This window comes from Apis mellifera, linkage group LG4, assembly GCF_003254395.2.
Source record: "Apis mellifera strain DH4 linkage group LG4, Amel_HAv3.1, whole genome shotgun sequence".
NCBI classification, from domain to species: Eukaryota; Metazoa; Arthropoda; class Insecta; order Hymenoptera; family Apidae; genus Apis; species Apis mellifera.
This window is the reverse complement of record NC_037641.1, coordinates 3,698,236-3,725,049: the sequence shown is the minus strand read 5'-3', so window position 1 is coordinate 3,725,049 and position 26,814 is coordinate 3,698,236. Positions and strand designations below refer to the sequence as shown.

At 23.4% G+C, this 26,814-nt stretch overlaps 6 protein-coding genes across 15 annotated transcripts; 2 read left to right on the top strand and 4 right to left on the bottom strand.

The window, feature by feature from the left end:
- Nucleotides 1–65: 65 nt before the first annotated feature.
- On the bottom strand, nucleotides 66–3,304 carry LOC412472 (protein lethal(2)denticleless). Of its 2 annotated transcripts, none has more exons than XM_395929.6 (8): nucleotides 3,148–3,304; nucleotides 2,723–2,970; nucleotides 2,400–2,580; nucleotides 2,100–2,328; nucleotides 1,786–1,991; nucleotides 1,509–1,711; nucleotides 1,219–1,429; nucleotides 66–1,096 (listed from the first exon to the last, which is right to left on the bottom strand). In XM_395929.6, exons 1-8 carry the CDS (start codon nucleotides 3,188–3,190, stop codon nucleotides 456–458), a joined length of 1,962 nt encoding a protein of 653 aa, XP_395929.2. In that variant the 5' UTR covers nucleotides 3,191–3,304; the 3' UTR covers nucleotides 66–455. The 2 variants fall into 2 exon arrangements, with proteins under 2 accessions (XP_395929.2, XP_006558740.1); XM_006558677.3 differs by having other exon boundaries at nucleotides 3,046–3,183.
- A 351-nt stretch (nucleotides 3,305–3,655) lies between these two features.
- LOC551775 (trifunctional enzyme subunit beta, mitochondrial) lies at nucleotides 3,656–6,395 on the top strand. Its single transcript, XM_624161.5, has 7 exons — nucleotides 3,656–3,826; nucleotides 4,442–4,604; nucleotides 4,861–5,236; nucleotides 5,346–5,520; nucleotides 5,578–5,858; nucleotides 5,925–6,230; nucleotides 6,337–6,395. The coding sequence occupies exons 1-7, from the start codon at nucleotides 3,772–3,774 to the stop codon at nucleotides 6,379–6,381; spliced, it is 1,401 nt and encodes a 466-aa protein (XP_624164.1). The 5' UTR covers nucleotides 3,656–3,771; the 3' UTR covers nucleotides 6,382–6,395.
- A 15-nt stretch (nucleotides 6,396–6,410) lies between these two features.
- LOC412345 (exosome complex component RRP41) lies at nucleotides 6,411–7,696 on the bottom strand. Its single transcript, XM_003249333.3, has 3 exons — nucleotides 7,425–7,696; nucleotides 7,051–7,353; nucleotides 6,411–6,959 (listed from the first exon to the last, which is right to left on the bottom strand). Exons 1-3 carry the CDS (start codon nucleotides 7,644–7,646, stop codon nucleotides 6,630–6,632), a joined length of 855 nt encoding a protein of 284 aa, XP_003249381.1. The 5' UTR covers nucleotides 7,647–7,696; the 3' UTR covers nucleotides 6,411–6,629.
- A 186-nt stretch (nucleotides 7,697–7,882) lies between these two features.
- LOC727055 (28S ribosomal protein S31, mitochondrial) lies at nucleotides 7,883–8,718 on the bottom strand. The gene is made up of 3 exons (XM_016912034.2): nucleotides 8,603–8,718; nucleotides 8,342–8,541; nucleotides 7,883–8,260 (listed from the first exon to the last, which is right to left on the bottom strand). Exons 1-3 carry the CDS (start codon nucleotides 8,680–8,682, stop codon nucleotides 8,028–8,030), a joined length of 513 nt encoding a protein of 170 aa, XP_016767523.1. The 5' UTR covers nucleotides 8,683–8,718; the 3' UTR covers nucleotides 7,883–8,027.
- A 1,946-nt stretch (nucleotides 8,719–10,664) lies between these two features.
- On the bottom strand, nucleotides 10,665–16,383 carry LOC412129 (protein wings apart-like). 2 transcript variants are annotated; one of them, XM_395593.7, is made up of 11 exons: nucleotides 15,717–16,383; nucleotides 13,720–15,419; nucleotides 13,406–13,654; nucleotides 13,048–13,296; nucleotides 12,737–12,961; nucleotides 12,411–12,633; nucleotides 12,109–12,324; nucleotides 11,825–12,004; nucleotides 11,654–11,742; nucleotides 11,482–11,583; nucleotides 10,665–11,410 (listed from the first exon to the last, which is right to left on the bottom strand). In XM_395593.7, exons 1-11 carry the CDS (start codon nucleotides 15,898–15,900, stop codon nucleotides 11,261–11,263), a joined length of 3,567 nt encoding a protein of 1,188 aa, XP_395593.4. In that variant the 5' UTR covers nucleotides 15,901–16,383; the 3' UTR covers nucleotides 10,665–11,260. The 2 variants fall into 2 exon arrangements, with proteins under 2 accessions (XP_395593.4, XP_006558742.1); XM_006558679.3 differs by having other exon boundaries at nucleotides 11,825–12,001.
- A 636-nt stretch (nucleotides 16,384–17,019) lies between these two features.
- On the top strand, nucleotides 17,020–25,096 carry LOC412130 (ral GTPase-activating protein subunit beta). Of its 8 annotated transcripts, XM_006558685.3 has the most exons (25): nucleotides 17,020–17,334; nucleotides 17,428–17,556; nucleotides 17,621–17,848; nucleotides 18,023–18,049; nucleotides 18,153–18,367; nucleotides 18,440–18,623; nucleotides 18,913–19,173; nucleotides 19,415–19,606; nucleotides 19,797–19,901; nucleotides 20,043–20,183; nucleotides 20,270–20,508; nucleotides 20,597–20,827; nucleotides 20,904–21,057; nucleotides 21,126–21,233; nucleotides 21,685–21,786; nucleotides 22,029–22,169; nucleotides 22,332–22,346; nucleotides 22,416–22,576; nucleotides 22,650–22,823; nucleotides 22,898–23,307; nucleotides 23,392–23,803; nucleotides 23,878–24,190; nucleotides 24,281–24,535; nucleotides 24,612–24,861; nucleotides 24,926–25,085. In XM_006558685.3, exons 2-25 carry the CDS (start codon nucleotides 17,454–17,456, stop codon nucleotides 25,050–25,052), a joined length of 4,548 nt encoding a protein of 1,515 aa, XP_006558748.1. In that variant the 5' UTR covers nucleotides 17,020–17,334; nucleotides 17,428–17,453; the 3' UTR covers nucleotides 25,053–25,085. The 8 variants fall into 8 exon arrangements, with proteins under 8 accessions (XP_006558748.1, XP_006558743.1, XP_006558746.1 ...); XM_006558680.3 differs by having other exon boundaries at nucleotides 17,428–17,848; XM_006558686.3 differs by lacking the exon at nucleotides 18,023–18,049 and having other exon boundaries at nucleotides 17,021–17,334.
- Nucleotides 25,097–26,814: the final 1,718 nt, after the last annotated feature.

The following is a 26,814-nucleotide window of genomic DNA, read 5'->3' as shown; positions in this document are numbered from 1 at the left end:
TGAATTTTTCTTTCTTATAAAAATTAGAAAAGAGATATTAATTAAAAAAATTAGCAAAACTTTTTATTTTAATACAATATTTTATAAAAATAATTTATCATTGCATATATAAAAGATATACTATCATTTGAACATGACATTGAGTATATAAACTATTTTTACATATTTGTAATACTTTTATGTTATATTTATCTTACATTATGATATTTATCATTGTAAGTCCTATTTATTTTATAAGGTACCACATCATAAATATGAAAAAGCGCGCTGAAATTCATATCACATTCATTAATTGATATTTTGGATATAATTTTGTATTGTTTATAAAACAGATATTCCTAACAAATATTTTTAATAAAAGTTCTATACGAATTTTAACATAGATAAAACATAATCTAATAAGAAGAATTCATGATAATCTCCAAAATTTTGTAAAATGTATTATATTAGCATCATCATAATATATTCGTTTCACAGTCTTTACCAGTAACTTTAAAAAAATTCAATAAAGAAAGTGCTGGACTTCTCGGTATTTTAGATATTTTTTGTGGTTCTGTTGATCGTGATCTAGTATTTCTCCTAGTAAGCGTTGTACAAGAAACAGGACTAGGCAATTTTTCTGACATTGTTTTCCTCATTTTTTGTTCATATTTTTCTCTTCGTATTCTTGTTAACCAATCAACATTTTCTTTATATTTTTCTGGAGATAATTGAAGTAAATGTGGTGCTGTACCATCAATAACGAAATTCGGAAGATTCAGCGTAGGTGAAAAATTAATTTCGCTGTTTCTACTTTCTATATTTGATAAACTTGTAGTTGGTTCGTCAGATTCATAACCTCTGTTTAATAACGAATTATTATCATTATATGGACTAAATAATCTTCGTGCTCCACGATTTTCTAAATGAATACGTTTTGTAATGGATGTGAGATTTTCTTCTATAGGAGATAAAATTGACTTAAATTTTCCATCAGACCAAGATCCATTGATCATTTGGAAATAACTTCTTTTCATTGAACCAGTAATATTAAATAGATTTTGATTGTCTTCTGTTTGATTGTAAACATCTGATGAACTCGGTCCAGGTGTAATATCTGATGAAAAAAAAAATAATAAAATATATAAAATAATAATAATAAATTAAATAAAATTAACAATAATATATAATTATAATAATAATAAAATTTTATAATTTTATTATATTATGATTACATACTAGATATAGTATCAGATCCTGGAGTATATTCTTCAGATATGATGCAATGTCGCGTAACAGTTGGTGTAGTTTCAAGTTTCAAATTTTCTAATGGATTCTTATTAGAAATAACTTCTGCATTACCACGTATTAATATTTCTTCATTATCTAATTTATGTTCATAACCAATTCTCCAAATTCGATGGCATGAATCATCAGAACATGTGACTATCTATACATACATAATTTTTAAAAACATTAATATTATATATAAAAAAATATAATGAAAAAAAGCATAACATTTTTAATACTTTTGTTTCTCCAATAGTACACCAAGCAATACAAGTAACCTCTTCAGTATGTCCAGAAAGTTGCACAACTGGTGCTCCTGGTTTGCTTGTATGCCAAATATATGCAAGTTCATCACTGGAACCACTTGCAATATAACGTCCATCAGGACTTAAACACGTTTTAACATAATATGTACGATTTTGATGTCCATAAAATTCTGCAACTAATATGCAAAGAGAAATTTTATTTTTAAATTTCATATTTAGTATCAATAATATATTTTTTTATTATTCTTACTTGGTTTAGGATTATAAGATGATATGTTATAGGCATATATAATATTATCCATACAACTAGCATATAGTGTAATTCTGGCTGGACATATTAATAATGATGAAAATCCATTTCTTGTACTATGTCCAGTATAATTCATTGTATGTTTAGCTATGGGATCTTTTTTGTGAACAGTATAATTTTTACGCAAATCCCAAACTTTTATTAAACTACATTAAATTTATAATTAAAATTAATATTATTTTCTTTCTTTATAATATATTTATATATTATATATATATATATTTATATATTTTATAATATATCAATAAACTTACCCATCTCCAGCAGCACACGAAAGTAAAGTAAAATCATCTTGAAATGCTAAACCAGTAATGCTTTGTGCTCTAGATGCATGACTAATTACTCTACGTTGTCGTACATTGCTTAAAGTTCCAACATTATGTGCATTAGCAATACAATTATCTGGCTTAGGACGTTCATAATGATTAGCTCGAATATCCCATATCATTATAGAACCATCTCTAGCTCCAGTTGCAAATACAGCTAAAATATATATTCTCTTAGATTAATTTTTTAAAATAATAAAATAAAAATATATAGAATATTAAAAATACCTTGATCCTGAAAACGAAATACTGCTGTCTTAACACTTCTTGTATGAGCATGAAAATGATTAATTAATCGAATATCAGTACCAGATATATCCCATAATCTAGCAGTATGATCTCCAGATGCTGTGACTAATTTTAATTCTCCTGGCATCCAAGCTATATCAAATATTGCATTGCAATGTGCCTAAAAAATATTAAATTTATTTTTTATATGTTCTTAATAATATATTTTATATTAGTTATGATTTTATAAATAAATTATATCTAATATTTTATTCCATTACAATTTTTAATTTTTAATAATTTAACATATATCAACAATATACCTGTGTTCCTTCCAATGGTTGATTTGATTTAATATTTGTAATATTTGTATCTTGTAAAGCAATCTTTCCATCTTCATTTGCTAAAGCAATTATTTGTTCGTATCCTTTTGTGGTACAAAATCGACATGCAAAAACTGGTGGTTCAGGATTGAAATCGAGTGCATTTGTACTTGGCGTTATACCTCGATATACATCATGTTCATAACATTTTAAACGATATAAAGCAATATCATAATCACGTATCGAAGCTGAAAAAAATTTTATAATTTTTCAAAATTTACATTTATATATTTATAAAAATAAATACTATACATGAAACATACAAATATCATATTCAACGTAATGGTATTTTCATATATAACCTATTTTATATTTATAATATATTTAAAATTTTTACTATATACAATCATAAAAAAGCACATTACCAACTCCTTTTTCGCGTTCTACAATAGAATGCACTAAATTCATTCTGAAACTACATGAAATCAATATTTATTACATAGCAAATCATTCGTACATGAGATTGTAAGCGGGAAAATGTCAGTTTCCCGCACTTCTAAATTAAGATTTCTATGTAATTTCTATGTAACGATATTTAATTCTATTTAAAGAATATATAAATACTAAATAAAATCGGAAATAATGAATGAGATGACATAGATATAAATTTGCTTATTTCTATTTATAATATTATATAATTTTATTTAGATATGAAATTTTGATTTTTATAATTGTAATTTTATTATATCCTATTTTTTAATTGTACGAATAATAGAAAAAAGAAATAATTAATAAAATCTATATTTTTAAATATTTCCATTTTGTTATTTATTATTGTTCATCTATTTAATATTTAATTTTTATACGTTAATATTTTTATACGTTAATATAAGTAATTATGTATAAAAATATTTTGAGAATAAGACTTAAACATAGATCAAAGTACTTATATACTTAGTCTTCGATACTTGTTGGTATATATTAAATAATAACATATAAAGAAATAAATAAGATTTTAAAAAATAGATAGATTTAAATTGATTTTAAACATGTTTTTTCTTGTCAAAAATAAATTTTTAATGAAAGGAGGATTTCCTAAATATGGTATGTTGAATTATATTGTATTATAAATATTATAAAAAAAATTTAAGAATAATTCCTATAAGTCGTTTTTAATTTTTTAGATAAAATAGAAAATCAAAATCTTTAAAGTAAAAATATTTTATAATTTTTTATTGTCGCTAATATCATAATTTTTTATTTATAAATATTAAATATTGATTGTTAGTTAAATGTTAATTATTATTGATAATTAAAAAATTAATTTAAAATTTTTAATGTTTTTTTTATAATTAATATTTATTATCATATATATATATATATATATATATATATATATATATATATATATATATAATTATAAAGCATAATAAAGAACAGAAATATTAAATATTAGTTTCATATATATATATATATATATATATATATATATATATATATATATCATATTATTACTATCTTCTATTAATTATTATCATTATTATTACTATTTATAATTATAAAATAATCAATAATTATTTATAATTATAACATAATCATTATGATAATCATAATCATATTTTTTTATTATATTTTTTTAAATTATAAAAATAAAAATTATAATAAAAATTATAAAATTATAAAAATATAAATTATAATACTATATATTATTTATTTTAGGTTCTATAATAAAATATTTAAAAACAAATAATAAATTATATGCAACTAAAAGTAATGTTACTAAAAATATTGTATTTATTGATGGTGTAAGAACACCATTTTTACATTCTGGAACAAGTTACAAAAACTTGATGGCATATGACCTTGCCAGACATTCATTAGTGTAAATTTTTATTTTTTAAATATATTTAATCATATTATTTAATTAAAACTTTTAATTAAAACTTCATATTATCATATTTAATTAGAATAAGTTTTTTTTAAATATATTTTATAGTAATTATTATTATTATTATTATCTATAATTATTTACAATTATAATTTTATTTATTATAATAATTAATAATAATTATAATATATTAATATTATATTATAATAATTTATTTTATAATTTAAATATATTTATATTTTATTATCAGGGCTTTACAAAAGAAAATTAAATTTCCTAAAGAAATTGTTGAATATATTGTTTATGGTACAGTAATTCAAGAAGTAAAAACTTCAAATATTGCTAGAGAAGCAGCTTTAACAGCAGGATATAGTGATCGTATTCCTGCACATACAGTAACTATGGCATGCATCAGTAGTAATCAAGCTCTTACAACTGGTATGGGTTTGATAGCATGTGGTGTATACGATGTAATCATAGCAGGAGGAGTGGAATTTTTATCAGATATACCAATTAGACATAGCAGACATATGAGAACATTGATGTTACAAGCTAATAAAGCAAAAACAATTGGAGAAAAGCTAACACTTTTTACTAGTATCAGAGCAGCACATTTTGTACCAGATGTATATTTCTCTTTTCTTATATCTTTAAAATTGAATAAAATTATATTTTAATTCTGAATATTATAATATTTATATATTATATTTGATTTATTTATATAAATAATTACAGTTACCTGCAGTAGCAGAATTTTCTAGTAATGAAACAATGGGACATAGTAGTGATAGATTAGCAGCTGCATTTGGAATATCAAGAAAAGAACAAGATGAATATGCTTTACGTTCACATACTTTAGCTGCTAAAGCACAACAACAAGGATACCTGACAGATATAGTTCCCTATAAAAGTAATAAATAAAATGGAGTAAATGAAATAAATTAATTAATTTGATTATTTTTTCTAGTTCCAAATGTAAATGAGGTAATAAACAAAGACAATGGTATTCAAGTTTCAACAAAAGAAAAATTAGCAAAATTGAAACCAGCATTTGTTAAACCATATGGAACAGTTACTGCTGCTAATTCTTCTTTTTTAACTGATGGTGCATCAGCAGCTTTAATAATGACAGAAGAAAAAGCTCTTCAACTTGGTCTTACTCCAAAAGCATATTTAAGAAATTTTATTTATGTTTCCCAAGATCCTATTGATCAATTACTCTTGGGACCATCTTATGCTATACCACAGGTTGTAATATTTTATTATTTTACATGTTAGAATTTTAATACATAATATTTTTAAAATAAATTTTAGGTATTACAAAAAGCAAAATTAAATGTTAAAGATATTGGAGTGTGGGAAATACATGAAGCTTTTGCTGGACAAATTTTAGCTAATTTGAAAGCTTTAGATTCTGATTTGTTTGCACAAAAGTATTTAGGAAGATCTTTAAAAGTAGGAATACCAGATCTCAATAAGTGGAATGCATGGGGTGGATCTTTGTCAATTGGTCATCCATTTGCAGCAACTGGAATTCGATTAGCTAGTCATACAGCTAATCGACTTATTAAAGAAGATCAACAATTTGGATTAATTGCAGCTTGTGCAGCTGGAGGACAGGTAAAAAAAATTGTAAAAATAATTAAATATTATTGATATCTTTATGATATATTTTATTTTATTGATAAATTTATATTAAATAAATTTATCTTATTCTTAATCACAGGGTGTAGGTATGATTATGGAAAGATATCCTGGTGCTAAAGTTTAAGAGAAAAAAAAAAACAAAAAAAATAAACAATTTTTAAAGAAATTTATATGTTGATTTAAAAGAAAAAACAATTGTTTATAATATAATCATATACAATGATATATATATAATGTAAAAAATATAAATTTTTAAAAAATACATTTAAAAAATTGTAATGAATATAATTTATATATTATATAATTTTTATAAAAAAAATTGTTGGTATATTATTTAATATTTTTTTAAGAATAATTTTTTTATTCATATATCTAAAAAAGAGAAGGAAGTGATTGTTCTGTTAAATATTGTCTAACTGCATGATCTAAAATGGTTTTTATATCTTGACATCCACATAATACACGAGCTTTCAACGATTCAAATTGAGACAAATGTAATCTTTGTCCTGCACCTTGTGCTACTACTATTAATCCATCTTTTGATATACCATCACTATTTGGTAATGCAACAACAGATAAAGTAACACCAGGAGCACATTCTTCTACATAATTTGCATCTAATACTCCTTTCTCTAATGTATTATCTTCATCTTCTAAAGATGGGCAATTAATTAATGTTACAGTACAACCTATGGCATAATTCTATAAAAATAAAATAAAATTTTGTTTAAAAAAAAAAAACTTTTTTCATGAAAATCATAAAATATTTATTTTTTATTTTATTATATGTTACCTTAATAGGAATTCCAGCATCAATTAAAGCAAGTGTAGCTGCATTTACAGATGCACAATATTCACTTCCATCAACTTGTAATGCTTCTACATAAATATCTATCTGTGAACGTGGATATAATTCTAGATGTATTATTGCTTCCATTGCATGTTTTAATTGAAGAGATCTTTCTTGCGATTTTCTATCACCTCTTGGTTTACGTTTACGTTCTCCGGAAGATAAACTAAATACTGCCATACTATATTGACAATTTACAATACCTTTAGTAATTTTACTTGTACTTCTGCCTGTAGAATTTCTTGGCTAAATAAATACATCAATTATATATAATTTAATATTGATATTAAAATTATAATATATGAAAAATTGTTAACCTGATGAGGTCCATATACTGTAACCAAAATTTTAGTGTTCCCATGTTCGATGTAAGCACTTCCATCAGCTTGTCCAAAAACTCCCATTTTTATACGAATTTGTCTTAATTCTAACGCTCGTCTACCATCTAAGCGTAATCCATTTTGGTCCTCAATATTTTCAACTTCAATCATCTTTTTTTCAGAAATTTTAATAACTACTTTTAAAACTAACCTATACATACATATACATTAAACCAATCTTAAAATCTCAAATCTCAATTGGATAATCTCATTGGTCACTTGATCTAATAACTTTCAATTCTAACTATATCGTTTTTTTTATAAATTAAATATTTCAATTTAATTTATTTATTTATTAATAAATAAATTATTTACTTGTAAATTTTAAATATTAATATTTTTGTTTTATTTTTCAATATTTATGATTTTATAAATATTGAATAACTTATTTACTTCCTTTATAAAGAATAATTATCATTTTATTCAATGTTTATGTTTATTTATAAAATATAATTTAAAGAAATAAAATTCATATATTTTATTAAATTTTTATTTTTTAAAAACAATATTTCATTTTATATATTTTTTACAAATTCTTTTTTATTCTACGATATCTAATTTTTGTAATAAATCTTGCTTATCTTTAAAATAATTTTTATACCACATTATATGATCATATTTTTCTTCAATTGTCATATATGGATTTTTTGAAAGTCCAACACATACTAATTCCATAAAATGTCGTATTGGACCTTTAGAGGGACACCATGGTACCAAATGATTTTCCAAAAATACATGCTTTGAGAAATGCACATTATATTCATCTTCCATTCCTATATTATGAAAAAAAATTTACATTATATATAACATAAATTATGTATAAAATAATATTAAATCCTATAGTTTATAAATACCTTGTTCATTATCTATAGGAAATTTCCATAATTTTCCTTCTTTAGTCCATTTAATCATTTCTTGAAATGCATTTTTAGGGTATTTTACTATTGAAAATTCTAATTCCATTTTTTCCCATGTATTCCACATTTTAAATTCAGGAACATCTGAGTTTTCAGGTAAATTATCGAAAAATTTTTTAAGCTTAACTTTTGAATCACTGAAAAATTTTTTATAAATTATTTATATTATATATATTTTAATTTTACTTAATAAAATACCTTTTATTAATATTTTGATCTTCTTCTTGTAAATATTTAAAGTTTGATTCAAGAATTTTATCTTTGAAATTTTTATTCATTTTCGTTTTCGAGATATTCAATTTATCAATATTTCTTTTTTTCTTTTGTCGCAACAATTTTATAATAGATGTTGTATTGGAAGTTTTTAAATCTTTTATATCATCAATTTTTGTTTCAAATTTAGTATTAAATTTATTATCTGTCATTTTTGTTTTGTTTCTGTTTTCTTTCAAATACATTTTAATGGGTGTATTTGATTCTGTTGCATCATATTTTGTTTTAAATTTATTAATATTTTTTTTCATATTTTGTTCATTTTGGAATGAGAAAGATTTTTCTTGTGATTGATATTTCATCTTTTCAATTGAATATTTGATATTATTTTCTTTTCCCCAATTTATTTTATTTTCTTTTTTAATTGCATCTTTATATATATTGCTATAAATAATATTTTTATATTATATTATAACATAAAAATAATAATAACATTATATTATTTCTTATATATTATATTAATATTATATTAATTTATATATTTATATAATAATAATAATATAAGTAATAATATAATATATTATTTATATAATATATAATATCTTACAATAAACATAATTTAATTTAAAAAATTAACCTTTTAGTAAATGTATTATCTGCATTTTGTATATTACCAATTTTATTTAACAAAGGTAAAAGAACTTTTTCTTTATTTTCTGTTGATGTGGTAGTTAAGATTTGAGCTGCTTTGGTTATTTCTTTTTCTATAATAATAAATTTTTTTTTATCTTATTACATATTTAACTTAAAATAAATTAATATCTTACCTATTTGTCTTTTTTTTTGTTTAACTTTTGCATTTTTTAAATATTCTATAGTTTTAAATACCTTCTAAAAAAAAATACATTAAAATTTGCATACATATAATTACATATAAAATATTTTTTCAATTAAAAATCATAAAATATTTACATTATTTTTACTATCTTTATTAGAAATTTCAGAATCTGAATTTGAATCTGAATCAGAAGATGAATTAGAAGAAGAATCAGATGATGATGAATTAAATTTTATTACAGTTAATGTAATATTTGATTGAAATGGTAATATAATTCGAGTTCTAATACCCCTAAAAATTAATAATTGTAAATAAATATAATTATTTAATATAATTTATTTTAATTATTAAAAATTTTATAAAAAATTGATAGATTAATAGTTGCTAAGGTTAGTAAAATAAGTACTTACTTTAAAAAAAGATATGAAGTTATCATTTTGTTATATTGTTATTAAGATAAATAATTATACATATATATATTTTTTTACATTACTTTATTTTATAATTAAATTTATAATATAAATTAATTAAATATTAAATATTATGTTACAAGTTGTCACGAATGATTCTTATATGATTGATTCTTCTCTTAACCTTCTTTTATAAATATAAATTAAAAAATTTAATATATATATTTGTAAATAAATTAATGTAAAAAATATTTTTTCTTGAAATTTCATTAAAAATAATCAACATTAATTATTCATTTATTTTACATATAAGATATATACATATTGCATTAATTCATAGAAATGAATTCAAAATTTTTAAAGTCTAATTTTAAATCTAATTTTAATTTATAATCTCTTGCAATTCAAAAATTTTATTAGATACTAATTAAATATATTAGAAATTATTTTTAAAAATTCATTTGAAATAAAAAATTAATTTTTCTTAAAAATGACATCTAATTATAAATTAAAAATAAAAATATAAATTTTAAATTAAAATTTAATAAAATTATGTTCTATTTATTTGATATACAATATATTTAACATTTATGAAAAGAAATTAATTTATTTTACAAATTTGTAATTTATGGAGATAGTTTATTGTATACACATAACAATGTAATATATTATTTATTTTTTCTCTGAAATTGTAAGACAAAATATTTTATTAAAGATTCATGAAATCCTATATCTCTTAATGGGATCCAATAACTTGAAACTATGAGTTTAAGATACAATTATAATTTATAAATTTACATTTACAAGGCTTATACTATAATTTTAATATTAAAATAAACTTACAAAATAATGCTATTTCAAATTTTAAATGGGTTGCAATAAACCCCAACACCGCCAATCATATAACAAAACTTAAAATGTAAAATAAAATGAAATTTCAAAATAAAATTAAAAATTTATATAGCATTATACAGCAAATGAATTATCTGCCAAGAATTTCACAAATAATCATTCTTCTTGACAGTTAAAAAATTAAAAAAAATAATTGATAGATAAAGCGAGTAAATTAACATTACATACATGCTATTAAAAAATTTAAGTGAGCCATATGCGTAATTACAAGGCGAGTTTTTTATCATATTAATTTCTAGATAATTAATTAATTTATGCTTAATATCTAACTTGTTATTGTGATTGGGAAAATAAGTCAATTTAATGAAAGGTACAGCAATAAATTACTTAAGTGAATAAATATATATCAAAATATATAGTCAATATGAAACAGGTCCATTCATACTGCAATAGATAGAATTTCCTTCGTTGGACACATATAACTTTGGCTCTTTTTGCTTGCCAGGGTAATAAAAAATATCAAATATGTAAATGTGATATCAATCAAGACGAAGATAAGTGGAGCATTATATTTGGATCTTCTAACGCTGATAATGGTAATTCACTTTTCTCTTCTTCAATACGGGCATCTGAGATTTTTAGGAACTTAATCACCTTTTCTGTAGCAGCAATTCCACAACTGCTTACTTCATTCTAAAATAAATTATTTATTCTTTCAAAGTTTCTGATGATCTTTTGTATGAATAAAAATTAAAAATAATTACCGACGCCGTTAAATTCATGAAATTGAAAAATTTTTGAAGTACAGATACCATAGTTGTAAAATTATTATCGGGAAGTCTGCTGCGTACCAGCAATTCATAATCCTATAATTAAAATTATGTTATTTTCTTTTATAATACTATTTTTGTAATATCAAATTTTTAAATTTATTACTTTGTTATCCATTATTAAGTAACCAAGTAAGAGCACTACATATGCTCCTATTAAAGTGTGCTCCATATGACGTCCAGCTTTTTGTAATACTATAAAACAATTTTTTAAATTATATAATATTTTATAAAATTTATTATTTTAAAAGTTAAATAAACCAGAAATTATACAAACATTTTGTAACAGTTTCTTCAATAAATTCTTCTTGAGATTTAGTTGTTGTTGATACAGTTTCAGTTTGCTCAGAATCTTTTTTACCATCTAAAATAGCATCAGTTTTTTGTTCTTCAGCACGAGCTAATTCTTCTTGTTTATAAAATAGATCGATTAAACATTCTACTCCACTTTCCTCTGCTTTTTTTATATAGAAGTAATATTAACATATTAAAGATATAACATATTAAGTAATAATAAGATATAGTAAATTCATGAAATAAAATAGTTTGTAAAGTATTTACCATCAAAAATATTTTCTATTGATGAAGGAGCTTTTGATTCGATAAGAAGTTGTTTATTATCATCACATTGTTCCACTAAATTTATCAATAAAATCAAAGCTAACATCATCATATCAAAACGTTTTTCTTCAGGAAGTGATTCGGGTACGCGCAATAAAAGATATAGACTGCAATCTAAAACACCTGGTTGTGAACCTAATGATTTACTTCCAAAAGCTGAAATAATTGTAAAATATCGAATTATATCTTTTAAAAATAAATTGTTAATATTTTTTAAAAGGCAAAACATAATAAAATCCTACATTGTCTGTTAAATCGATGTGTAAGATTAATAAGAACTTTAATAATAGCAAACAAACATTCTCTAATAACAGCACCAGTGGAAGTTTTATCACTTGGATCTATAGTAGGATAAATAGGAATTTCTTGTCCACAAAGATGATATAAATTTGCTAAAGTGCTGACTAAAATTCCATTTTCATATTTTAATAAATATACTTGATTTTCTTCATTCATATGAGTAACCTGAAACATTTTTTATTGATAAAAGAAAATTATTATTGTGATATATTTGATTTAAAAATATATGAAAATATTATATTTTTTTTTATTTGAAAACATATCTTACATTTTCTAATACACGTAAACATCTATCAACTTTACGTAATTTATCTAATAATGGATCTGTCCAATCAGATTTTGTAATATTTTGTGTATTAATATGGCGATGACAATCTCTGATTGTTTTTACAATATGTTCTAAACCACCCAATTCTCTAAGTTCTTCCTTAAACCATTCACCAGCACGTTTTGATGTAAGACTAAGAAGTGTCTCCATAGCAAGTTGACCAACCTAATTCAAAAAAAATTTGTATGTATTCATTTAATTTTTTATATTTTATTTTTTATTTTCTGATTATGAATAAAAATAATACGTACAGTTATATTATCGAGATTTAAATGTTTTGCATGTCCTTGAGCTTGAATATCAGCGCATAACTGGCGTACTTTTTCTTTATTTTTTAACAATTCTGCTCGACTAAGGCCACAATCATCAAGTGCATCCTTGTGACTGGCATCAGATTCTAACAAACTTAACATTAGTTCTAAACAATCACGATCTAAATCCATAGCTAAACGATCTTGACTTAATACAAACATTACTGTTGCTGTACATAAAGCAAGACTCTACAAAATACATAATTTTATTTAAATAATAATTTTCATTAATAAAATTGATAAATATACATAATATATATATTTTTTAATTATACTATGTAAAAATAAAATTGTATACCTGATCTTTTGTAGCATCATGAAGAGCTTTAAAGAACTTAGCAACAGTTCCATGAGCGCGTACATGCATACGAAATGCAGGTGCCATACATTTGCTTGCCAATCTTATAGCTGAAAGGCAACGAGTAGCATTTGGATTGTTTTCTCTTAAAGTATCTAATATATATTCAACATCATCATTAAACTCTTGAAATTCTCCACTTTCTTGAATTTGATGAGCTTTTTTCACATTTTTTACTACTGTGTAAAACTAAAAAAATAAATATTATTTAATATTAAATATTTAATAATATATAAATTATATAATATACATACCCCCTTTATCTTCCTACCACAACGAACACTTGTTATAGCATCAGATTCATCTTCAAAACCTGTATCAGTTTCAGGATATGTTACAACTCTTGTTAACTGTGAAGGATCAAATTCTTCTTCATATGCTACAGGACCTGTTCCACTATGAGATCCTGAAGCAATAATAGGTGTACTATTTCCAACATTAGAAGTATCTGTAGTACTAGATTCTTTATCACTATCACACCATTTATGTTTATACAATGCTCTTCTTTTATTTCCATTTGTTGCACCAGTTGAGCGACTTTTAAAAATACTTCCCTTTTTAGTAGCAGGTTTCTGAATAGTTGTACATGGAGTACTTAATGGCTGTGATTCTGTAACTGTACTTGTTACATGTAATGCTATATCATTTTCTGCATTACCACTCACACCTTCACTATCATCACTTCCAGAAAACCAATCTTGGTCAACTAAAGTTTTAGCTGTAGCTGTGTCATTATCAGTGATACGAGTACTTTGTTCTGTTTCTACTTCAGTGTCAGGTTCTGGTTCTGGATCTGGTTCGGTTTCTGGTTCTGGTTCTGGTTCTATTCCTAACTCCAGTGTTGATTCTGATTCTGATTTTAATTCTGATACTGATTCTAATTCTGGTTTCGATTCATGTTGTGAAGAGGATTCAGAAATTACTTCATTTGTTGGAATATCTATAGAACAATGTTGAACATCATCTGGAACAGTTTCTGTATTTTCTTCAGTCTCTGAAGTATTTATTATCATTGGTCTTGTTTGCATAGGATCAGAATCACTTGATAATATATCAATTAATTCTTGAGTTGTAGTTGGCAGTGGCTGATCACGCCCAATTAATGGTTCAATTGCTGGTTTACAAGAATATGTAGAACCACAATCAGTCTTAACAATATCATAATGAGATATTAATGTATTATTGGAATCGGTAACAGATTTCCTAAGAGTTAAAGAAAGACCAGAACTATGTGAATTAGATGTTGCTGTAGATACAATAGAAGATGTTGTAGTTAAATCTAATTGTAAATTTTTTGCCCGACTACGGGTAGTTCTACGCATTTCTGAATTTTCTAATGGTATTGATACAGTGGAGATAATAGGTTCTTGAGAACGAACTGTCTTATGATCAGATTTTAATGTATCTACATTAAAATTTTTGCGTTCCATATCTACTTTTGTAGGGCTAATGAGAGGTGTAGAAATTCTATAAGTTTCAGGTTCTGGTTGTTGAGTGTTTTGTACATTTCCACAGACTAGTTGTGCTGTACCTTTGCATATTCTCAATACAATAGGAGGTTTTCCTTCTTCTCTAATAGGAGGATCAATATTGGTTCCTTCTAAAGTATCTGTTACTTTTTTAGTTGGAGCATTTGATATTTTTGTTAAAGATTGTTTTAGTTGTGGTGGTGGTTGTGGAGAAGTTTTTTGAGTACGAGCTCGACCATAATGTGAATCAGGTACTTGTCTGTATATCGCCACATCCTGGCGAGATTCTTCTATTGAAGATGGAACATTTCTACTCTTAAAAAACTTTTTAGGTTTAACAATTGGTGGTGCAACATCTGATTTATTGTCAGGATCAGTTTCAAAAGAAAATGGATCTTTCCCAGAATTTACACGAGCATTCTGATTTCCATAATCAAGTTTTACTCTTTTTGCACCAAATGTATTATGGATATCATCTCTCCTTCCTGTAAATAAAATAATATTGGTATAATTTTTTTAAAAATCTTAATTATTAACAAAGTTATTATTTATATAAATGTTATAATAATAAACAAGCAAAATATATATTAATATATCTTTTAAATTAATTTCAATTAAAACAAAATATTTTAAATATATAGAATATAAGATAAAATTTTTTTAATAATTTTATTATTAGATATTAAATGCTAAACATGCTAAAAATTTATTAATTAAATAAATATTTGTGATAATAATATAGAATAAGACAAGACATAAGATAAGACAAAAAAAATACATACCATTGATATTCGTACTTCTGATAGATGTAAAAGATGTTATACCCCATTTTCCAACAGTACCTGCTGATTTAGCAGCAGAAGGTCGATTGCTATTTTCCCTAAAAAGCTTATCAAATTGAATACTCCCAGGTGTCACACTATTGACCTTACGACTGTAAGATTTTGTGTAACTACGGGACGTCATACTGTATTCTTCAATATTTCAAAAATGTTCCACATCTCAAAAGACACAAGTGATATTTTTCTTCATTTTTTAAACTTAAATATAGGAAATAAGCATTGATTGTTTGTACACTTACGAAGAAGTGTTATGAGGAAAAAACCTCAGTTCATTGGTCGCGTATTATCCGCGTTGATAATTAAGAACTTAAAAGAAAAAATCAAGAAGCAATATCTTCGAAACATATGAAAGAAACAAACGCCATGTTTCATTCGCTATTTACCTCGATGCACAAATATACGAAACTGTAACTTTAAATTCGATTTATATTCAGAAACATTATTTTTAAATTAGTTATTTTCAATTCTATATTTGCACTTAGCTTTAATTAATATAATTTTTATATGTCTCTATAAATTCAACTGGAAATATTAGTCATAACATGATCTTGAGCCATCTGTCGATGTTTTTCGTTTCAAGATTTAGATACATACCATACACAAAAAAATGAGTAATACAATACACAAGATCGTAATACTTGTCGTCCTATCCAGTAGGTAGAGCTAAAGAGTTGTCTTCTACTTTTCATCTACTTTATCGATAGAAAATCATCCAATCAAAATATGTAATGAATTAAATTATTTTTCACTCAATTTTTTTAAAAAAAAACTTACTAGGAATCTTTAATTATCTAAAAATTTAAAAAAATATAATCATATATATATTTATACAACATATATTCAGTGTATAAATACACGTATAAATATATTTTATATATTTATATATTTATTGATATAATTCTTTTTCATATTTTATTTAATTTGTTTTATTTGAAAAAATTTTATATAAAAATTATATATGTATATATTATATATCTTCATTATATGTATATGTATATATTATATCTATATATTTATATAATTATATATATATATATATATATATATGAAGAATTAATGTATAATAAAAATTATTTTTATAAAATAAATATATAATTTATTTGTAATTCATAATTATGAATTTATTTATTTTTTAATTAGAAATATTTTTTATTTTATAAATCTTTTAATAATCAAATTATATGGGGACATTCTTCGTCTTTCTCAGACGAAGAAAACGCTATATATAATAGAATTATAGAACAGCCAATAAAAATTGCATTTAGAATCTATTACATAGTAGTGATAACCGTATCAACCTGTCAAGTAGCATTTGCAACTGTCAAGTTTTACACATATTTATATATATTTTATAATGTTTGTTAATTTAAAAATTATATATAATTCTTCATATGATCGTATTAGTTTTATATGTACGACATAAATTTACAAATTTTTTAAAATTAAAAGATTGCAAGAATATATATAAAATTTTACTTTCTTTTTTCTAATTCTTAAAAGACATCAAAGCATAAAATAATCTATGAATTTAGGCGTGTTTAACAGAGTTAATCTTAAGGTAATAATAACTTTTTTTTTATATTATTATATAATTATTTATTATTTTAATTATTTATTTATTATGATACTTAATTATAATATATCCATTTAGGATACCCAAGGCGGAATGTATTCCGAATGGGCTTCTCTAAGTGTTTTAATTCAACAAGGCTCAGAAGAAAGTCAAAGTGTTCTAGAGAAATTTTCTCCTGGAGCTGGAAAGGAAGTTGCTTTATCTATTGTACGTCAATTGGCTGCAAATCTTGGTATTACACAAGCAGCTGAACCTAGTCCATTATGTACAGATAAAGAAGTTCAATGGTGTATGGAAGTAATATGCTTTGGACTATCATTACCTCTAGCTGAACATGATACTGTTCGAGACTGTGTTAATGTATATTGTGAATGGTTATCTGCATTATATTCTACACCAAAGATTTGTGTACCTAGACCAATTATAGATGATCCTAATTTCTATGCCAGAAAAATAATCAGTCATTTTCATAATTTGTTTGTTCCACGAAAAGGAGAAGGTAAAATAAATTATTTTAAATTATATTTTTTACCTTATTTTATTTTCATTCCATATCACATATAATATATTATAATTATAATTATAATTTCAAGAAAATTTTATCGAGAAATTGGAATTTAAATGTTGGATATATTTTTATCTAACAATTTTTTTGTTGTCTTTTTCTTTGTAGTCTGGCCATTTTTATATCAGGATTTAGGTAATTTATAACTAAAATAATTATATTATTCGGTACAAAACAAGTTTATATTTTAACAACTATAAATATATAATTTTTATGAAACATTAAATATTGTTTACAGGAACAGATACAATTAATCGGCAAGCTGTTTTATGTCATAGAGTACTTAGAACATTACAACAAATTGCAAGAGGACCTGCTACTTTAGAGAGGGAAACTTGGGAAAGCTTATTATTATTTCTTATTGGTATTAATGATGCACTTTTAGCTCCTCCAGCAACAAGAGAAGATGTTGGAGAGCAATTATGTGAAAGAGTTTTAGGTGTATTATTAGAGGTATTATATTTTCATAAAATAAATATTAATATAATAAGAATTAGTAATTAGTAAATGTAAAAATATTTTTAGGTATGGTTAGTAGCATGTGAACGAAATTTTCCATCACCACCATTATGGCGTACATTAAGAGAATCATGTCTTCGTTGGCGGCATAGATTAGCATTGGTAGAACAATGGAATCGTGTTTGTCTTGCTCTTACAGCAAGACTCTTACAAATTATGTATGGTCCAATGTTTCCAGAATTAAAAATAAGTTAGTTATTTTCATTTATTATAATCATTAATACATATTATGTATGTATAAGATATCTTTTGAAAAGCACTTGCTTTATCTAAATCATTGATATAAAATATTGTATGATTTTATTTAGATGACATTTGAAAACTTGATCGATTCTTATGATTGTATTAGAAAAAAATGAGATTATTGAAAAATTAAACTTGCATCTTCTTTCAAAATTTATTCTTATCAATGCATATTATATAATTATATTGTTTTTCATAAAAATAATTTACATTATTATATTATATAATATATTTAGGTGAAGAAGATTCACAACTTGTACCACCTACAATGTCAGATGAAGCAGTAGCCCAAGCCTGGTATAGACTTTTGCGAACTATAGGAGATCCTGTTGATTTATGCAGACCTGCTGTTATTTCACAAACACAAGCATTTTTACAATATGCTATTGCTAGTCCAAATGTAATAGATCCATGTCAACATCCATGTTTACAGAGTTTACCACAAATATTTTTGAAAGCCATTAAAGGTATAGCTGGACAAGTTGATGCTTTTCTTGGTAAGTTTTTTTTTTTATACTTTTTATTTATACAATTAAATTGTATAAAATTTTCAAATATAATTGATATCACATTCTTGGGATCATATATATGCAAATTATAAATACTACAAAAATACTAAAAAAATTAAAATGATCTCCTTCAATACTTTTCCTATTTACTTTGAAATACCTATAATAGGATATGGAGTTTCCAACTTGCTTTGTTGGTGATGGTTGCACGCAGTCACAAATGTTTTAGGAGTTTCACAGGCATGTTGCTGGGAAGAATGTTGTGTATCTACCATCACATGTGGATCTGCTAGTGCTGGAAGTGGAGGTGTAGGGTGGGATAAATCAAGTAGTAAGGATATGACACAACCTTCTCCTACACCTCCAACACAACGCAGACTTGCCAAAAGTTTCAGTGTAACACCTTCTGCAGTGACTAAGGGTATTGAGCACTTTATCTTTTGGTATTTTGCAATTATATTTTATCTATAAAATTGTATATATTTTTATTAAATAATGCTTTTTATAAATATCTTTTTTCTTTTTATTTAAAAAAATATTTTAATAAATTAAAAATATTAAAATTATATATTAATTAGTAATTATATTTTATATAACTATTTTTATTATAGGAATTCCAAAAGCTTCCTTGATCGGTTTAACAACGAGTCGAGTTTCAAGTACACCACCTATATTAATGTCTAATTCTGGACCATCTTCAGCTTCAAGTACAACATGTAAGAATTTATAAATTTCAATAATTATTTCAATAATATAATTTTATTCAATGTATTATATTTAAAGCTTTATAGTTATTTAATTTATGCTATATTATTTATGTTATAAGCTTTTTAATTATTTTATAATTACATTTATAGCTATGACTTCATTAGTTCAAGATATAAGACCTCCTTTAGCTCCAGGACGTCCAAAATGTAATAGTATATTACATCTTTTTGGTGAATGGTTATTTGAAGCTGCATTTATAGGTACAGATGGATGGACACAAAATTTACCACGTAAGCATTATATATTAAATATGTAACATTACATATATTATTAAATTTGATTAAATAATGTAAAAATTAATTTTCTTAATAAACAGAACCATCAGGTGCATCAAAACGTCCATCTTCTGTACTTGTTGAGGGCCCTAGTTCTTTACAAGAAGCTATTAATGATGTTCCACCAGCTCTTTGTATAGATCGTTATGAATCTGGAAGAGCTGAAGCTTTAGGTGCATTATGCCGAATATTTTGTGCTAAAAAAACTGGAGAAGAAATTTTACCCATTTATCTGTCCAGATTTTATCAAGCAATGAATCATGGTCTTAAAGTTGATGAAGTAAAGTTGATGAACTTGACATTATGAAAGAATATAATGTATTTGTAAGAGTATATATGATATATATATATATAAATTTTAATTACAGTCTCGAGAATGTGGAGAAACATTAGCAAGTATTCTTTTGAATTCTGCTGATTTATTTCGTCTAGATTTAAATGGCGTACAAGTATTAGTACCTGCAGTAATATCAGCATTAGAAACTGTACTTCCAGAAAAAGATTTAAAACTTAAATCTAATGTTGTATCAAAATCAGATTTACGAAGGGCCTCAATACATCTACTAATATCAATACTAGTATTACCTTTACACTTCCAAGTAATTAACACATAAATATTTTTTTCATTATAATAATATTAAATAATTTCTTTTTATAATAATTTTTATTTTATAGAATCTTACTATTAAAGAACTTCCAACATTTATAAATTCAATGATTAGTGAAAAAAATCATGTAACATTTGCGCAATTAAAATCAAAACTTATGAATTTGCTTATAAATGCATTACAAGTTGAAACTGATTCTCAGAATACACATATGTTGTTAGGTAAGTTATATTTAATATAATACTATTATTTTTTTTAACATATATACAAATTATTTTTTTTTTTTAAGGTGCTCTTTTGTTAAGTGTACAAGATTCTGCAGCAGCAGAAGAAGTTGAACAAGTTACACAACCTGATACTATAGCACATGATCCTACTGTAAATTTATTATCATCAGGTTTGTTATTTAACTATTAAATTACATCTATAAACATTGAATGCAATGTTTTATATTTTTTAAAGAATTATCTTTACATTGAAATTTAAAAAATAATTGCAAATAATCATTCTACTAATAAACTGAATGAATTGAATGCATTATTTTATATTTTTTAGAGAATTATCTTTAAAATTTAAAATTTTAAAAATAATTGCAAATAATCATTTCATTAAGTTGGAATTAATATTTCATTATTTAATTCTATTTAAAATGGCAATTTATTAACATCAATTGCTTGTAAAATAGAATTCAATAATTTTGCTTCACATGCAGTGTAAAATCATAATGCTTAATATTACTTTCTATTTTATTTGCTTTATGCGTGCTTCTAATGTATCATTCATTTTTATTATTATAATTGTGTTTTGTTATGCATTCATCATTGTACTGTTTCATCATTGCTTAATAGTCACCAGTGATTCTGCCAGTCAAATAAGCATATCCAGTGATCAACGCTCGCTCGGTGATACCTCTGATATTACAACTCTTCAAGAGGAATGTATTGCATTTGGTAAATACAAGTATTTTTTATATTAGTTTTGCTTTTAATTATATATTATGCATATAAAAAATGTTTTGGAATATCATCTATTTTTATTTCAATATTTTTGTTATATATTTAAGCTTCCTTTGGGTAATCGTGCAAAAGCTTGCATTTCAAAAGATTTGTAATAGTCATATAGTATTATATGTTTTAAAAATTATTTCATTTCGCATGTTTTTAATAATTAAAAATATGGATTATTGTTACAGATTCAGCTCATGCTCTTTTTGTAAGAGCAACATATTTAGTTTGTCATAGATTAATATCATCATGGAAAACAGACTTAAATATTTCCTTAGCAGCTCTTGAAATATTATCAGGCTTAGCCAGAACACGTATTCGCGAAACAGGTAAATTCTAATTTATTTATTTATTATTTATTATTATTATTTATTTATTATTTATTATTATTATTATTTATTATTATTTATTATTAAATTATAATAGTATTTTTTAATTTATAAAATATAAATTAAATTTTATTCATACAATTTTAAATACTTTACATGCAGCAAGAAAATTAACAGGTTAAATTATATTTTTATATAATTTGTAAAATTATATTACAAAATATTAATTTTTAATATAAATTACAGATGCTTTAGAATGTAAACGAGCTGTGAAATGGCTTTGTGATTATATTGCATATCAGTGTTGGCGTCCACCACCAGCTCATTCAAAAGATCTTCATTCTTCTATTGTTGCTGCATTTAGTTGCTTAAGAACTTGGTTAACTGCTCATTCACAATTATTACAAGTTACTATTTTATTGATATTTAATTACAATAAATAATTAATATCAAAATAAATTTATGTAAAATAAATTTTAGGATAAGGATTGTTTAACAACAGTTTTAGAAGTAGTTGAACTTGGTGTATCAGGAACAAAAAGTATAGGAAAACCTGGTGAACCTATTAAAATGAAAGATGAAAAAGAATTAAAACCAGCATCTATGCGTGTTAGAGATGCTGCTGATGCGCTTCTTACAGTTATTTTGGAACAAGTATATTAAAATTATTAAAATTTAAAAAAATAGTGAATTTATAAAAATTATTTTAAATAAATTTATATTTGTAGGTTGGTTATTTCCCTAGTGCATGTGGAGCACAATCATTATCATCTTTATTAGATGAAGTATCTCTTTTACGACATTGCAATAGTTGGACTGGTGGTCGAGTTCCACGTCAAGCAGCAGTTGAAAGATTTCGATATTTTGTTGCCGAAAATGCTACTATATTAGCTTTATTAGAAGAACCTCTTGGAAATGATCAAGATCCACAACCTACAGTAACTGTATTAATACGTGGTCCATTTGGAAGACATGCATGGACCATGCAACTTCGACATTTACCGAGGCATAGATCTAGTATCAGAAGTGTAAATACAAATCCAGGTCGACCATTACCATTAGCAGAAGCTGCTCCACGAACAGATTATAAGCCTAAATTTTTTCCTGATAATGTAGATCGAATACCGCATTGTAAAGTGTATGTTAAATTTTATTAATATATTATTATATAATTTAAAATGTCTAAAAAAATTAAATTTTATAATATTCAAATTTTATTTAGGGATGAATCTATTCCAAGTTTAGAAGCAGTTATGAATGACAATGATATTGTGAGAAATGAACATCAAATTTTATCACAATTATTAGAATGTCAAATGACTATCGAAACAAAATATAGTGATGGAAATGATAAAATTTCAGAGGAAAAAATAGAAGAATGTGTACCACCTCAAATTTGTCACGAATTTCAAACTGCGCGTTTATTTTTAAGCCATTTTGGTTTCTTAAATATGGAACCTAGAGAAACTAATGAATCTAGAAACAATGGTCTTACTGCTTTAGATCCAACCATTCCAGGATTTTGTTTAGATTTAGAGACTTTAGATAACATTAGTCCAAGAACATGTGATACTGTGTATATTTTTTATGTTAAAGCTGGTCAGAAAACTTCAACAGAAATATTATCTAATGTGGTAATTATTTTTAATCTTAAAGTGCTTTGTTATTATTTATTTACATTTATGTAAAGTAAATTTTATATTTATAGTTACATGAATCGAATGTATCGTCAAATTTCTTAGAATTTTTAAATTCTCTTGGTTGGCCAGTTTCGGTATCAACACATGCAGGTTGGACTGGCCATATTTCTACTTCATGGAGAGTAACACCACAACTAAATGTACCACAACCAGCTCATAGTGATCATGGTGGAGCTCTATATAATGGTGATACTCATGTACTTTATTGGGCAGATGTTAGCTCAGAAATTGCTTTCATTGTACCCACTCAGTTGAATAATATGGTAAATTCAGATTCATTGGAAGAAACAAGTTATTGTAGTGATGTCAGTGTTAATCAAGGTACAATTCAAAAATATGATAAATGATAATATATCAAAGAATTTTTTATTATATTTATATGATGAATTATCCAATAATTAATAATTGCAGTTTGGTTCGAAAGAAATATTAATGAAAGTACTTCTCCGCGAAATAGTGGTACAGGACAAAACACAATGCAAAACTCACGGACAATGTCACTTGATTTAGAAAAACAACCTTCTAGTTTAACAGGATCCAATTCTTCCAATGCAGATTTAAATAAATCAAGAAAAACAACTAAACAAGTTTTACCTGTACAAATTGATATTAAAATTATAGTTGTTTGGTTAGAAAGTTTAGAAGATTTTGCTCATTTTCCAATTGGTATAATTACTTATGCAAAAATCTATATTTCTTTCAATTAAATAAAAAAATTTTCATAATAATATTTTATATGCAGGTGATCTTCTTCCTTGTACTTACAGTGGTCTTGAGCAATCAAAAATAATTCAAGTATCAGATGTACAAGTAATTTTTCTTCAAGCTCTTAGTAGTGGATTAATGAGAGTCAGATTACAAGGTCCAGTTTCTAGAATTAATTTAGCTACTCCTTTAATTGATGGAATGGTTGTATCTAGAAGGGTACTAGGAACTCTTGTTAGGCAAACTGCATTAAATATGGGACGTAGAAAGAGGCTTGACAATGATAGGTCTGTAAAATTATAATTATGTTTTAATAATATTAATATATTTAATATTTATAATATTTTGCAGTTACCATCCACCACATGTACGTAGACGTTTGAAAATTCAAGAAATGGTACAAAAATATAAGAAAGATTTAACTGAACCAGAATTATTAACACTTTTATTTAATAGTACTCAAACTTATCAAATTTAATAAAATTAATATAAATAAATGAAATTTATATTAAATTATAATAAGGATATATTTCTAAATAATAAATATTTCTAAGTAATAATAAATATAATCAGCATAGATATTTAATTCCCTATATTTTATAATTTGAAATATAATAATATTTATTATATGTATATATTATTCATATATCATATTGAATCATTATAATATAATGTTTATAATACATATGGATTCATATGTAATAAAATCATCTTGTCAAAATATATTTAAAATTAATATTTATTACATATGTTTATCTAATCATAAATTAAATACTTATTAAATATTTAACAATAAAATCATTGATATATTATGAGAAAGTATTTAAATTTTTTTAAAAACAATGTCGATTCGATATTTATAAGAAAATTATTTATTAAAATTATTATTTATGGAAGGCTAAAGTATGAATCAATTGTAAAAAAATAGTTATAAAAAATTTTGGTATAATTTAATTATATAATAACATTATTATTTTCTTTTTTTTTTTGCTTTTTTTTATATTGACTTATATATAACGTTCTTTGATATTTAAAATAAAAATAAAAAATAATTGAATCGATTATAAGAAATTGCAATTAATCGATTATATCTTAACAATTACATGTATTTTTACAAAATTATTTTAACATAATATTAAATTTCAATAAAAAGAAATAAATAATAATAATTTTAAAAATAAATTTAATAATCAATAAAATTTTTATATGTATGAATCATTACATCGATATTAAAAATTTAGCTATGTCATTCGATGACATTGCACGTATGATATAATGTTACGAAAGAATATACTAATATATCTTTGTTGCATAAAACTTGTATAAAAAAATTCACGACTAGGTATCTAATCAATTATTCTAATATACATTGTTAAATATTGATTTAATGTCTTACCATTTCATTAATTTATAGTATATAACATAGATATCAAATACTATATCTTTGCAAAAACATTGTCATATAATATAAATTTAATATACATTTTATATATAAAAAAAAATTATGATTTTTTATTTAAATTATTAATTTTTTATATGTATTTTATCATAATATATTTTTGTTTTATTTTTTTCTTATAATAATAACGTAAAATATTTCTTAATATATTTTTTTATTAAATAAAATATGTAATTAAATAAAAATATAAGAAAGATTTAACTGAAGTAGAATATTAACACTTTTATTTAAGAGTACTCAAACTTATCAAATTTAATAAAATAATTATATAATTTAAACTTATGTTTATTAAATAAAATTTTATTAAAATTTTATAAAATGAAATATGAAAATTAAAAACACATTCTATATTAAATATTATTCTATCTTATATATATATATATATATGTATTTAGTATTATATATAATATATATAAATATATATTTATTATTTAAAATAGTAAATAATAGTAATAAAAAATAATTGGTTCATTATATTATTATAAATTAAAAAATAAATAAATAATATTTCAATATAAAATAGAAAAATTTTAAAAATATAAATAATAAAAATAAAGAAAAATATACATATATTTTTAAATTAAAAAATATATAAAAATAATACAAAATGACAATGTAAAAATTTCAAAATAAAATAAGAATAAATTATATAATGTTTAAAAAATAATATTTTGTTAATGAGATATATATTTTTTATAATTATATTATTTTAAAAATTTTTATTATTCTCATTTTATTAGATTTTCTATTTTTGGTTATATAAACAATCTTTTCTGTTTAG